This window comes from Pristiophorus japonicus, chromosome 16 (genome assembly GCF_044704955.1).
Source record: "Pristiophorus japonicus isolate sPriJap1 chromosome 16, sPriJap1.hap1, whole genome shotgun sequence".
Lineage (NCBI taxonomy): Eukaryota > Metazoa > Chordata > Chondrichthyes > Pristiophoridae > Pristiophorus > Pristiophorus japonicus.
In genome coordinates, this window is record NC_091992.1 from 83,447,798 (window position 1) to 83,462,225 (window position 14,428).

The 14,428-nt window shown below is 46.6% G+C and overlaps 1 protein-coding gene across 4 annotated transcripts in view; it reads left to right on the forward strand.

Moving 5' to 3' along the window:
* dhrs7cb (dehydrogenase/reductase (SDR family) member 7Cb) overlaps window positions 1-13,974 on the forward strand; it is a 110,257-nt gene extending 96,283 nt beyond the window's left edge. For 3 of the 4 annotated variants that reach the window (XM_070857524.1, XM_070857523.1, XM_070857526.1), the window contains 3 exons: window positions 2,890-3,045; window positions 10,723-10,808; window positions 13,609-13,974. In XM_070857524.1, the coding sequence (XP_070713625.1) occupies window positions 2,890-3,045; window positions 10,723-10,808; window positions 13,609-13,740 (374 nt within the window). In that variant the 3' untranslated portion in view covers window positions 13,741-13,974. Of the gene's footprint in view, window positions 1-2,889; window positions 3,046-10,722 lie in introns of all 4 variants that reach the window. The other variant, XM_070857525.1, reaches the window with a different exon arrangement.
* Window positions 13,975-14,428: the final 454 nt, after the last annotated feature.

Consider the following 14,428-nt stretch of genomic DNA (forward strand, 5'->3'; position numbering starts at 1 on the left):
CCTGACGGGAGTTGACCGGGAATACAACATGTTGCATATTGCGATGGGTAGCATAATAGGGAGGACCATTGGCATTTTGAAACAGCGTTTCCGATGCCTGGACCATTCCGGAAGCTACTTGCAATGCTTGTGTGCTGCATGCTGTATAACTTAGCCATCATAAGACAGCAGCAGCTGATAGTAGAAGGCCCACCTGAGGTGAGAGTGGCTGATGAGGATGAGGAAGATGCAGGTGACGAGGAGGAGGACGAGGAAGCCATGCAACTACCTGAACCCGAAGCATGATGGCTGAGGAGGGTGGGCCGTCGTGCCCCTTTAACAATTGCAGAGCTTTGTGCCAGCAGCTCATCCATGAACACTTTGCTGCCTGAAGGCTTAGCGGCAACTATTCCAAATGGACCATGTTTACTGTTTGGACCTGTTCCATAATGTTGTGCTGTGTTAATGGAACAAATAATGGAAATGATTCTTCTTTACTTCAAAAAGTTGTGTTGATAATGGAACAAATAATGTAAATTAATCTTGTTTACTTCAAAAAGTTGTGTTAGTAATGGAACAAATGGAAATAATTCAGTTATAATGTGAGGTATATTTTATTTAAAAGTTTAACAAACATTTGTTTGTACTTAACTTAACTTTAACAAAAATATTCTTGAATCAACCTTTAAAGTTTTCAGTTAAGATCACTTATAAATTTCTAAACTTGTAAATTTACATAACTTACAAAAAACTTTTCATTTGAGAACAGTTACAACAGTAACAACAATAATAACACTGGAATCCCCAGCCTCGGACGGTGGGAAACCATGGAATGTCCCACCAACACTCGTACCACTCAGGAAAGGGGCTGGCAGCTCAATGGGCGCCACCTGCACCTCCTCCAGAGTGAGTACAACAGTGTGGGCTTCATCCATCATCTCCCCATCCCCCTCACCCCCATGCTCTTGGTCTGGAAGGTGGGATTGGAAGATGTTCTCCTCTTCAGGCTCGTCCGCGTCTTCTTCTTCATCTTTTTCTGCATCGGCTTCAGCCTCAAGTTCTGCAAAATATAACAGAACAGACAAATGGTTGGCAGCAGAGGAGGGCGCAGGGTGGGTGGCATGAGTAGGCTCACACAGTGCAGGCAGCAGGCTCATTTGAAGGACCACGATGAATGATAGCACATTGCATCAATCGAAGCGTAGCTGATGGAGACATCTCCATGAACTGAAGCATGGCTAGCCGGCGCAGTACTTAACATTTAACAAAGCCAGACTGTGGAATTTGCAGGACTTACCCTCTCCCTCGAGTGTGGGCCCAGCTTGTACAGTGGTGGTTGCTTTTCTCCAGGCAGGACCCATCAAAGCAACAACCCTCTCTTCCAAGGGTGTCAGTGGGTGCAGATTTGCCGGGCCTGCTCCTGTTCGAGTTCTTTCTTATTTGTTGTGTGCCACCTTCCTCTGCAAAGGTGAAAATGTAACTTTTTAGAGAGGGTGTCTTTCTGCTGGGTGGGACATATACAGATGGTCACATTTACAATTGCAATTTGATTGTAAAATGAAAATATTACTTACTCTAACTACTTGACCAAGGTCCTGTCACTTCTTTTTGCACTGGCCTCCAGACCTCGGGGTGGTCACCATTGCACAGTAATCTTCTGCAAGTTGGTTCCAGCGTTTCTTTATTTCTTTCGGTGGAACTTTTATGTGACCTCTGCTGGTGTCCAGCTCATGCCATCTGACCTCAATCACAGTAACCAGTGCCTCCACTTCGTCCTGTAAGAAATTCTTGGTCCTTGAGCCATGTTGCATCTTGTATTGCAGCTCTGATTTTTCCAATGAGAATTAAAGTTCTCTCACACAACTGGCTCTTTAAAAATGGCTGAATGCAGACCGGGAGCTGTACTGGGCATGCGCGCCCATAGCAGTCACTGAAAAAACGTCCTTTTATTTTCGCGCATGCGCAGAAGGGGCGACATCGTTTTTTGGTGCAGACAGCAGACTCCACCCCCCGAGGCTACAGGACAGGCTGCACAGCGCTAATTTCAAAAAATAGAATGGGGAAACTTGGTACTTTTTTGGGGAGTAATTTGGACCAAGAAAAACAGGCGTAACTCTGGCAATACGTCAAAAAACGGCATTGGGGAAAATTGAGTCAATAGTTCTGACGAAAGGTCATCGACCTGAAACGCTAACTTGGTGTCTCTCTCCACAGATGCTGCTTGACCTGCTGAGTATTTCCCGCATTTTCTGTTTTTATTTAATTAGACTTAATAGCCTTGTTTTCAAGTCCCTCCGTGGCCTCGCCCCTCCCTATCACTGTAATCTCTTCCAGCCCCACAACCCATGAGATATCTGTGCTCCTCTAATTCTAGCCTCTTGAGCATCCCTGATTTTAAACGCTCAACCATTGGCGGCCGTGCCTTCGGCTGCCAAGGCCGTAAGCTCTGGAATTCCCTCCCTAAACCTCTCCGCCTCTCTTTCTTCCTTTAAGACGCTCCTTAAAACCTACCTCTTTGACCAAGCTTTTGGTCATCTACTCTAATTTCTCCTTATGTGGCTCGGTGTCAAATTATAACGCTTCTGCAAAGTGCCTTGGGATGTTTTACAGTGTTAAAGGCGCTATATAAATACAAATTGTTGTTGTTGTTGAAGAGACACAGAAGCAGCTTAGCAGAGTAATTCTTCATGCATGCGTGGTACCACATTCCTTCCCATATAAAGCTGCACTTCATCCAGCTTACTGTGATAAACATCATGAATGATCATCTATTATTTTCCTGAATGTTACACGATTTGTAGAGGGAATGGATACTAAAAGCACAGTGTAATTTGGAATTAATGGCTTTCCCGTTAAAATATACAATAAACCACAAACTTACATTCTTACTGTATATTTTTCCCCTTATAGATGCTGCTTCTAAACATGCGATACAAGCGTTTTTCGATTGCCTGAGGGCTGAAGTTGCAGAATTTGGAATCACCGTCAGCACCGTGAGCCCAACGTTCATTCGCTCTTATCACCAAATGCCAGAGGCTGGGAATTGGGAGGCCAACATTTGGAAATGTAAGAATCACCATATTTGTTCACTAGTTCTGAACTCTTAAGGGGTCAAAATTGCCCCTTTTTTGCACCCTGTTAGTGCCACTGGTAGGGGTTAACACGGCGCAATTGCCTTTTCACCTGGGGGCGGGCGTGGGTGGCACCTGGGGCAAAATTGCTCCAAGATATTGGGGGCGCTTTGCAGTTTGCACCCCGGGACAGCGCACACTCGCCGATTATGTCATTGCCGTGTGCGCCGACCCCATTGTGCCCCGTGGGGGAAATTGGCGTGAGGAACGCGAGGTTGGTGCAGGCCGTTGTCCGCGCCCACTTCGCGGGGTGCCAACATTCGCCGGGGCACCCCTTAAAAGGGAGACCGTGTGCGCTCCGGGTTGCCATTGTTTTTCCGACGGCCGACTTTTCCGCCGACCAACAATGGCAACCCTCGCCTCGACCGGGCCACCGTCATGCAGCCCGGCACTCCCCTTTGCGTACCAGGCTGCTGGCCCGGTCGATATTGTCCCTGGTGGCTACGAAAGGGCCATGCAGAATCCGCAGCGGCCCTCCACTTTAAATGAAGGGGAGGGGCTTCGAAGCGTGTTAGCGCAACGCGGAGCAGCTGCGGAGTGCTGACCTCAGCGCAGCGCTGACGCCTCGGGAGCGCCCTGCCAATGAGGTGGAGTGTCTGAGACAGCGCTCCGTCTCGTTTGAGGGGCGCTAAAGGGCAATTCTACGCCGGGGGCGGGATTTCTGCCCCGAGCTATATCTGACTCTGGCCCAGAAGTTTACCGCCCCCAAATAGGCCAAGGGGCAATTTCGGTCCCTAAAGATCTTGAAAAAGAAAAAATAAATCTGTCTGTACAAGCATTTCTTTAATTGAATTGTATCCCGTGCCCACAGGAGTGTCTGAGTCTCCGGATGCTTGAAACCAACTTATTTTTGGTGGGGATTTGCAAAGTGATTGAGATAACCTGAGTTTTAAATTTTCTTTTGGAATTTCACTGAAGCCGAGGTCAATTCCTTGGATTCATCTCTAAATTCAGCAAATCAAAAGTAGCATGTCCCATATCTTGGTATTGATTTTCAAGCACATCAGCATTTATGCCTAGGAACTGGCATTGAGACTTGGGGCCTACATGATTCATTGGGTTGGATTTTCGGTTAATTTGCGCCCCATTTTGTGCCTCGGCGGGGTGCAAAATGTGTTTCTGGGCGTCAAACTGGATGCCCAAGATTTAACGCCCGGCCGGAAGTTTTGCCAACGGTTTTGCAGTGGCGCAAAATCTTAGTCCCCGCCCACCGTTTTGACCGCCAGGATGACATCAATCGAGCAATGCCGCGCTCGCGCCCCCGGGCAGAACGTTCGTGCAATCAGCGTCCGCCCAGTACCCAACCATAAAAAACAGATGGCCCCAGGGTGCTCCAGGCGCCATGTTTAAAGGGATGCTGGAGAATGTAATATCGCAGTTGTGACTGACTGCCACGGTTGAGAGCATAGAAACATAGAAACATAGAAAATAGGTGCAGGAGTAGGCCATTCGGCCCTTCTAGCCTGCACCGCCATTCAATGAGTTCATGGCTGAACATTCAACTTCAGTACCCCATTCCTGCTTTCTCGCCATACCCCTTGATCCCCCTAGCAGTAAGGACCTCATCTAACTCCTTTTTGAATATATTTAGTGAATTGGCCTCAACAACTTTCTGTGGTAGAGAATTCCACAGGTTCACCACTCTCTGGGTGAAGAAGTTCCTCCGCATCTCGGTCCTAAATGGCTTACCCCTTATCCTTAGACTGTGACCCCTGGTTCTGGACTTCCCCAACATTGGGAACATTCTTCCTGCATCTAACCTGTCTAACCCCGTCAGAATTTTAAATGTTTCTATGAGGTCCCCTCTCATTCTTCTGAACTCCAGTGAATACAAGCCCAGTTGATCCAGTCTTTCTTGATAGGTCAGTCCCGCCATCCCGGGAATCAGTCTGGTGAACCTTCGCTGCACTCCCTCAATAGCAAGAATGTCCTTCCTCAGGTTAGGAGACCAAAACTGTACACAATACTCCAGGTGTGGCCTCACCAATGCCCTGTACAACTGTAGCAACACCTCCCTGCCCCTGTACTCAAATCCCCTTGCTATGAAGGCCAACATGCCATTTGCTTTCTTAACCGCCTGCTGCACCTGCATGCCAACCTTCAATGACTGATGTACCATGACACCCAGGTCTCTTTGCACCTCCCCTTTTCCTAATCTGTCACCATTCAGATAATAGTCTGTCTCTCTGTTTTTACCACCAAAGTGGATAACCTCACATTTATCCACATTATACTTCATCTGCCATGCATTTGCCCACTCACCTAACCTATCCAAGTCGCTCTGCAGCCTCACAGCATCCTCCTCGCAGCTCACACTGCCACCCAACTTAGTGTCATCCGCAAATTTGGAGATACTACATTTAATCCCCTCATCTAAATCATTAATGTACAGTGTAAACAGCTGGGGCCCCAGCACAGAACCTTGCGGTACCCCACTAGTCACTGCCTGCCATTCTGAAAAGTACCCATTTACTCCTACTCTTTGCTTCCTGTCTGACAACCAGTTCTCAATCCATGTCAGTACACTACCCCCAATCCCATGTGCTCTAACTTTGCACATCAATCTCTTGTGTGGGACCTTGTCGAACGCCTTCTGAAAGTCCAAATATACCACATCAACTGGTTCTCCCTTGTCCACTCTACTGGAAACATCCTCAAAAAATTCCAGAAGATTTGTCAAGCATGATTTCCCTTTCACAAATCCATGCTGACTTGGACCTATCATGTCACCTCTTTCCAAATGCACTGCTATGACATCCTTAATAATTGATTCCATCATTTTACCCACTACCGATGTCAGGCTGACCGGTCTATAATTCCCTGTTTTCTCTCTCCCTCCTTTTTTAAAAAGTGGGGTTACATTGGCTACCCTCCACTCCATAGGAACTGATCCAGAGTCAATGGAATGTTGGAAAATGACTGTCAACGCATCCACTATTTCCAAGGCCACCTCCTTAAGTACTCTGGGATGCAGTCCATCAGGCCCTGGGGATTTATCGGCCTTCAATCCCATCAATTTCCCCAACACAATTTCCCGGCTAATAAGGATTTCCCTCAGTTCCTCCTCCTTACTAGACCCCCCGACCCCTTTTATAACCGGAATGTTGTGTTTGTGCACACTTGGAATCGGAACTTTTATGTGAGTTTCTCGTTTGTTTTTAAGGTCAGTAAGAGAGTACAAAAGGGGCCATGCTAGGTCGGGAGCCAGTAATCCTGGCTGGTATTGCCAGACGGTTTCAAGCTGGAAGAAGGCTTATTGTCGATCGTTTGCAACGGAATCGAAGAGGTCACAGACGTTTGGGCACGAGGCCTTACCCCGCAACATGTTCACAGGGAACATCAATCCTACCTGCACAATTCTGATGCGCAGTGCATTCGAAGACTGCACTTCAGAAAATAAGTGCTCACAGAGATATGCCAGCTCCTACAGGCAGACCTACAGCCCACCAGCAGCAGCAGGACTGCACTGCCCATCGAAGTGAAGGTGACTGTGGCGCTGGCCTTCTATGCCTCTGGCTCCTTCCAGGCAGCAGCAGGGGACATATGCTCCATCTCGCAGCACACTATACATTGCTGCATTCGCCAGGTCACAAGGGCACTCTACGCACGCAGGATGGAGTTCATAAACTTCCCAATGAGCAGGGCGAGCCAGAATGAGAAGGCTATAGGTTTTGGACGATTTGCAGGCTTCCCCATGGTTCAGGATGCCATTGACTGCACGCATGTCGCCCTGCAAGCACTCCCTAAACGTTCAGCTCGTCTGTGACCACACTTAGCGCATCATGATAGTCAATGCCCGCTATCCAGGGAGCACACATGATGCTTTCATCTTGCATGAGAGCAGTGTCTCACGCATGTTCCAGCGACAAGCACAAGGTCAGAGCTGGCTGATCAGGGACAAAGGATACGGCCTCACCACCTGGCTCATGACCCCCCCCTCCGGAACCCTGAGACAGAAGCCAAGCAGCATTACAATGACAGCGATGCAGCCACCTGCAACATCATTGAATAGACAATTAGCATGCTGAAGCAGCACTTCCGATGCCTGGACCACTCTGGAGGCAGCCTTCAATACTCCCCTCAGCAGGTCCCTGAGTTTACTGTGGTGTGCTGCATGTTACACAACTTAGCCATCATGAGGGTTCAGGCATTGCCAATGGGGATTGCAGAACCACCTCAGGAGGAGGAGGAAGACAAGCCTGGTGAGGAACCATGCCGGCACCACCAAAAGCACAGGGGAGGCAGGGTGGAGATGTGGCCGCTGCAAAAGCCTTACATCGGCAACCCATCATTGAACGCTTTGCTTGAAGGTTGAACGGCAGGTTTGAGCATTGCTTGGCCGCTCTATTCCACCATGCTGATTGTTCCCCCTCTTACTCTGCAAATGAGACACTAGACAGCAAGGGTTAAGGTGAAGGAAAAATTTAATGGACAATGTAACATTCTTAACCACCCCCCCCCCCCCCCCAACAAAGCCCACAATGATTTCACCGAGTCAGGCATTTAACAGAAAATCTGCATCCTGCAGTGACATAAAGACCCTAAGGAAAACTGCATCCTGCAGTGACATCAATACAAAAATAAAGACTGCATCCTGCAGTGTAGGTTTTTGCCTGCCCCATTGCTGTTGGCCACCATCTTTTGCCCCCCCTTCCCTTCATCCCCCTCCCATGCCTGCTGCTCCTCCTCAATGTGGTGTCAGGGCGTGCAGCAAGGCTGCTAGAGGGCTGCTGTGTTGGGGGCTGAGACAATGGAGATGGTGTCTGAGGACACACTGGACCAGCTCCTCGCCTGAAAGGCCCGGGCTTCCAACTGGCTCACCTCTTCCTCGGCGTTGCCGGTCACAGGTGGTTTGGGTGTCAACCGTCATTGGTACTTGGTCGGCGAGTGATTGGGGGGAGACGGAATGCTGTCATCCGGAGGAATGCCAGCACCTCCCATCTCCCTGGAGCCACTCAGCCGCCGATGGGGCTGGCCCTTAGCATCCAGAGCACGATGTAAAGGCCTACCTTGCTGGCCTGCTTCGGAACCGTCACTTCCGTGTGGGACCGTGGGGAACGCAGAGAGTATGGAGGCAGGCATGGACTGCATCACCTGCCCAAGCTGGAGCAGAGCTTGTGCCTGTGATGCGCCCGAGTCTGAAACGTATTCAAGTGCACGCGCCACATTCTCTGGAACTCCAGTGTCACTGCTCGAGGCCACCAGCCTCTGTGTGTGGGCAATGATGGCCTCACTGGACTCACAACTTGCAGCAATAATCTGCGACGCAGCCTCCGCAACAGTCACAGTGAGCTTGTTGGTGCTCGCGGGGATCCCAATGCATCAAGGAGCTGACGGCTGATTTGTATACTGTCCCTGGACATTGCCACCAGGTCCATTTCTATGTCTGCCCATCTGTTAGCAGACCAATTTGCAGACTCACCTCCGGAGAGCTGGCCTGCGGGATTCCACCCCAGCATTGCGTTGTTGCACGACATTGGGCACAGGAGCCTCCCACTGCTCAAACCCCGAGAATGGAGCGGCATCCCCCGAAGAGCTGAGTCCCGATGGTGATGCAGGGGGCCTCGGATGCTGCGCCGGAGCTGACTCATCCATCTCCTTCTCTTCCTCCTCCTCCAGACCATGGCGTGACGTGGAGGGCTCCCTCAAGGGATGCAGTGCCTGTGGCTGGTTATCTGGAAGTAGAAAACAACAGACGAGTGGCTAGCAGTAGGGGGCAGGGTGAGATGAGGAAGGTCGCATAGCACAGGCTCATTTGAATGACCGCCATTACTCCGTTAGATATCTCAATGTAGTGTCTTGAGTGGCATGATCTATTTACTTACCCTCACTACCCAAAGGCCTGCCACTCTCTCCTCCACATCCCTCAGTGGTAGGGTCTCAGGCGGACCCCCGCCTGTCCGCAGCTGTTCCCACTGATTGTGTGACTTCTTCGACTGCAAAGAGGAAAATGGGAATGGTTACCAGAGGGTGCATCTGCTCTTGTGGCACAGATAGTCACCAAAGCACTTTATGCCATACTGTCTGAATGTACTGGGGGCCTCTGTTTAATGGCCTTCGATGTTGCATGTGGTTCGTCAGGAGGTCATTGAAGTGTGGAGTCATCTAAGTTGAGGTGTGTATGAGATCTTTCAGAAAGCGATGGGAGCAGTTTCAGTGCATTGCGATGAGCGATCTTAATAATGCGGGTAGATCATCCATTGGAAATAGGGAGGCAACCCACAGAGTGTTAAGAGGCACCAAAAGCATGAGAACAATCACATAGTGTCTCAGATTTATCCTTGAAGTAATGGAGGAGTGCATGAATGAAAATGCTACTCACTCTTATGACTCTGGTGAGGTTGTTAAACTTCTTTCGGCCACTGTGTCCGAGGTAGAGACCTCTTCTTCAATCTCCCTCCAGATTCTTTTGAATATAGCAGGATCCCCTCCCCCGAAGATGCAGTTCGGCCCACCTCCTCTCGACCGCCCCCACCAACGATTCATTGGCCTCCTGGTTGAAACGCCTGGCAATGCTGCCTTCCCTCCTCCTCTATCTCTGCTGAAATGGCTGAAGTGCGGCGGTTTAAATGCGCATACGCGCAGGAAGTTGCTGAGCCCTGCATTAGCGTTTGTGACAGGAACGTTAACCAGAAGGTGGAAGGGGGGAAAAAAAAGCTCATACGCAAAATATCTGCCTCCGTTAACGCCGGGAGTTTCGCTTCCGGCATACACAGTCTGTGGCGCAACGCCGGTCTTAACGCCAACGCACCTCCGGAGCTTCCTGTCGGCAAAAGTTTCTCGTTCTGTCGCTAATGTTATCCCGGCGCTAACTTTTGCGCCCTGCCACGAATTGCACCCGGAAACCCTAAAAGACAAAAGTCAGGTCCATTAACTGATATCTTTTACCCAGACCCAACATACACTGTATAAACAAATCCCTATTATTTAATTCCTAACTTCCTGCTATAACTATTCCTGTTATATACAAGTCTAACATTTTACTCTATAAAAACCTATATATCCTTACCTGCTGCAAGTAGAATGATTTACCTCTTTATTTCATATGTAATTTGCAAACTCTCAGAACCAAACACTCTGATTAGCAGAACCCTGGAAATTTAAGGCATTCTTATTTGGGAAACTTAGTATTATAATAGTTGAAGAGTATACTTTACTTCTTGGCCGTTGATTGCAATGCTAATGGACCAACCCTCCTAACTAGAAAGAAAAAAGGGCATACATTTATTTAGTGTCACATCGTGTGTGTCAGAATCATCTCAAAGTACTTAAATTACAATGAATTATTTTGAAATGTAAGAAAATACTGCAGACTTTTGCGTCCAGTAACATCCAATACATAGCAATATTATGAATAACCAGCTAATTGTTTCTTCGAGCTGTCAGCTGTTGACCAAGAATATTGGCCAGGCCACTGGGGAATGTCCCTTGCTCTTCTTTGAATAGTGCCACGTGATCTTAAATGTCCACCTGAACCAACGAACAAATGAGACCTCGGTTGAAGGCCAATAATCAGAGAATAACTGGAGAAGAGACAATAGGTAAATCTGAGGAAATGGGGCTGGGACAGACGTTAACCGTGTTCTTTCTTTCATTGTTTTGTGCTATTTAGTTTTTTTCAGGAAGTTGACCTATGGTGTTCACCCCGTGGAAGTAGCTGAGGAGGTGCTGTACACAGTGAACAGAGGCAGCAAAGAGGTGATGATTGGAAACCCTGTGCCCAGGGCATTTGTCTATTTAAGAACATTCTGCCCCGAGATCTTTTTTGCAATTGTTGCTTCTGGAATCTCAAACCAACCCACACCAGAGGAAGAACAATAATTTTCTTTGCTTCTACCTTACTGTTTCTACATCTTTGCTGCTCCATCTCTCCTTCTGTCTCTTCCATGTCTTGTGCTTAATGTTTCTTTCCGATCCACTTATCTTTCTTCATTTGCCTGCTTTTAGAATTGCTTCTTGTATAACTATCACTCCACTTTCCCATCTTCTGTTTCCGCTTTCTATTCTGATGAGTTATATAATCCGTTTCACCTTTAGAGGCTTAGTGGGTTAAGTTATGAGGACGGGTTGCATAAATTTGGCTTATCTTCCCTTGAGTATAGGGGGCTGAGGGATGATCTGATCGAGGTGTTTAAAATGATAAAGGGATCTGATAGGGTAGATACAGATAAACAATTTTCTCTGGTGTGGGGGAATCAAGAACAAGGGGACATAATTGTAAACTTAGAGCCAGGCCATTCAGGGGCAAGATCAGAAAGCACTCTTTCCACACAAAGTGTAGTAGGAATCTGGAACTCTCTTCCCCTAAAAGGCTATGGATGCTGGGACAATTGGAACTTTCAAGATTGAGAAAGATATATTTATGTTAGGTAAGGGTATCAAGGGTTTTGTCGCAAAGGCGGGTAAATGGAGTTGAGATGCAGAGCAGCAGAGTAGGCTCGAGGGACTAAATAGTCTGTTATGTTCTACCTGAGCTTTCTTTCCTGCCCATTTGATCTCACTTTTATTCTCTATGACATCAGTAAGAGCCAAGCTGCATCCATTCAATTCTACTGGATCATACTTTGAGACAATTAATCAGCCTTCTACTATAGCACTAGGTCCATGCAGCAGAGCAGGTCTCCAGTCGTCTTGGATAATCCTTGCCACTGGACCAAGACCTAGCTCTGTCAAGCCCGTGTGGTGGCTGGTGTGCAATGACCACCACACGTTAAAAAAATCCACGCACAGGCATCTTCCATCCTTCAAGATGTAGTTCGGGATCTGGAATATTATTGAAACACCTCATCCTTTTTTGGCGTGGAAGCAAGTCATCCTCGCTTCGAGGGACTGCCTATGATGGTGACAGCACCTTAAAGCACCTGGGAGAACAGCACTGCATCTTTGGAGGTAGGCTGGAGAATCTGGCCAGGTCAGAGAGGATCAACTGCATTACAGGAATGGAAAGCCACACAGGGAAAGTGTGCACACTGATAGGACTAAAGTGTTGAGGCAGAAAATTATATTTATCAGTTTTCTAACTTGTGTTGCTTATCAACTTTGTAGGACATTTGCAACTGCTGCCTCATTTAGATAGAGAGAAATGATTTCCTCTGGTGGGGGAGTGCAGAACAAGAAGGCATAGCCTTTAAATCAGAGCTACACTGTTCAGTGGTGCTGTCGGGACCCACTTCTTCACACAAAGGGTAGTGGAAATTGGAACGCACTCCCCAAAAAGCTGTTGAATCTAGATCAATTGAAAATGTCAAAATGGAGATTGATAGACTTTTGTTAGGTAAGGGTATTAATAGATATGGAACCAAGGCGGGTAAATGGAGTTGAGATACAGATCAACCATGATCTAACTGAATGGCGGAAAAAGCTTGAGGGGCTGAATGGGCTATTCCTGTTCCGATCTACCTATTTTCTTTCAATTCGTGTGGTTGAAATCATTTGTTTGTGCGATAACCTTAGTTTCTTAATGTGTTTCTGTAGATGATTCAGTTTTCAACAACAAAATCAACCCGAAGCTTTAAGTAGATTAAATGGTTTGTCACGAGGGATGTATTGGTCTAAATTTGATTTTTTTTCTTAAATGATGCAAAGATATGTAACACCATGGTGCAAACCTGCTCCACATACAAAGGCCCCTAATTGAAATCAGGGTGCTATTATTTCAATTTATTTGATAAATAGCACAAAACTGTTAATTTTGAATGAAAGGCAGGAAAGTGGCACTTCCTTTTGTGCTGTCATTTCTCTGAATATCTATCTGTATAATTAAACACACTTTCTATCTGGTACATGTTTGAGATCCCCGTTGGGTACAAAGCTCGCTGACCAGCTATGGCCATCATTTCAGATTCACTGAAAAGCAAACTAATCAAAAGTAAAACACTTCAACCCTCACAAGCACACACAAAGCATCTCCTGAGTTTAGATACTCACTGCTTCATTGTGCTGTTTCATGATGTATCTCTGTTTAGATCATGTGTGTTTATACATTTTAATGACCATCTTCACATTTGTATTAAAAAAAAATCACGGTGCAATTATTGCTGTGACATAAATTGATTTAATATTTCCACAATCATGAATAAAAATTAATTTTTGCATCCCCCCATTTTCTCCCATCCTCTCCTGATGCTGCTGACTCATACTGACATATGGCTCTGTAATCCTCAGGTAGTGAGCTTGGATGGTTAGCGTTAGCAGGATATTGAAAGGTGACACAGCTAAGTCTGATCCTATTCTCACTGGTGTCCCACACACATGCACGTTCCAACATATGTAAAGCAGCCAAACGCAAGAAGCCTGACTGGATTTTCTGCTGCTACTCCTTAGGTGCACTGAGGTACAATGACAGTACTCTCACTGTCATCGCTACTGAGATTAGCCAACTCAGTATTGATTGGGGATTGAACCTGAACCTTCTTGATCTGTGTAGCTTAATTCCACACCATGCGGTGCTTTCAATTAATTCAGGGAGCCCTATCCTTATTTTTTGTTTTAAATGTAGGAACTTGAAAAACATGCCCTGAACTCAGTTAATCCTGCGTTGATGGAATTACTATCAGCGACATTAGAGAACAGACACTGTGCATCATATGACATCGCTGCTAATTTATTGGAAGGATTAAGCCACATGTAATAAATGGGTTAATGCTTGCATTTAAAAAAGCTGCCAGAGAAATGGAGGACAAACACATTAAGCTTTCATCTACTGGTTCTGCCAACTGTGATTTCTGGTCCGTAATATAGACTGAACAGTTTTATATGCAATATGTTGAATGCGAGAAAAAAATATACAACTTGCTTGTGAACTTTTTAATGTTACAGCCTTAATGTGCAATCTCTTATTACTCTGTGGGGGTTACCACTAATAAAGCAATATATTTCAATCTCTCCTCTGCGTCCTGTTCACGTTGACCTTCTCTATGAATTATGTGGCAGAGAGCACCTTATTAAGAATATAATAATTCCTGAAATGACAACTGGACTTCTTATACTGCAAGTGTGGCTTGACATTAATACTTGCCTTAGAGCGGTGAGAGTTGGCAGCAGTTAAGTTATACTACAAGCTCTGCGTAGCTCTTTGGTCTGGCAAAGCAGAGCTCTGAGCATGAAGCTCTGAGTCTCTATGTATTTGTACCAAACTCTGCTCACTGCCGTACAAATGCCAATTAACTCTTTAATGCCCAGAGACAAATGACAGATGTCATAGACTCACTTACTTTGCTTAATTTCAAACCCTTGCTCGTGAATAACAAAAGATGATAAACCCCGCTGCTTTGCCTGGGTTAATGGACTGACTAATATTTTCTTTGGTCAGTCTGATA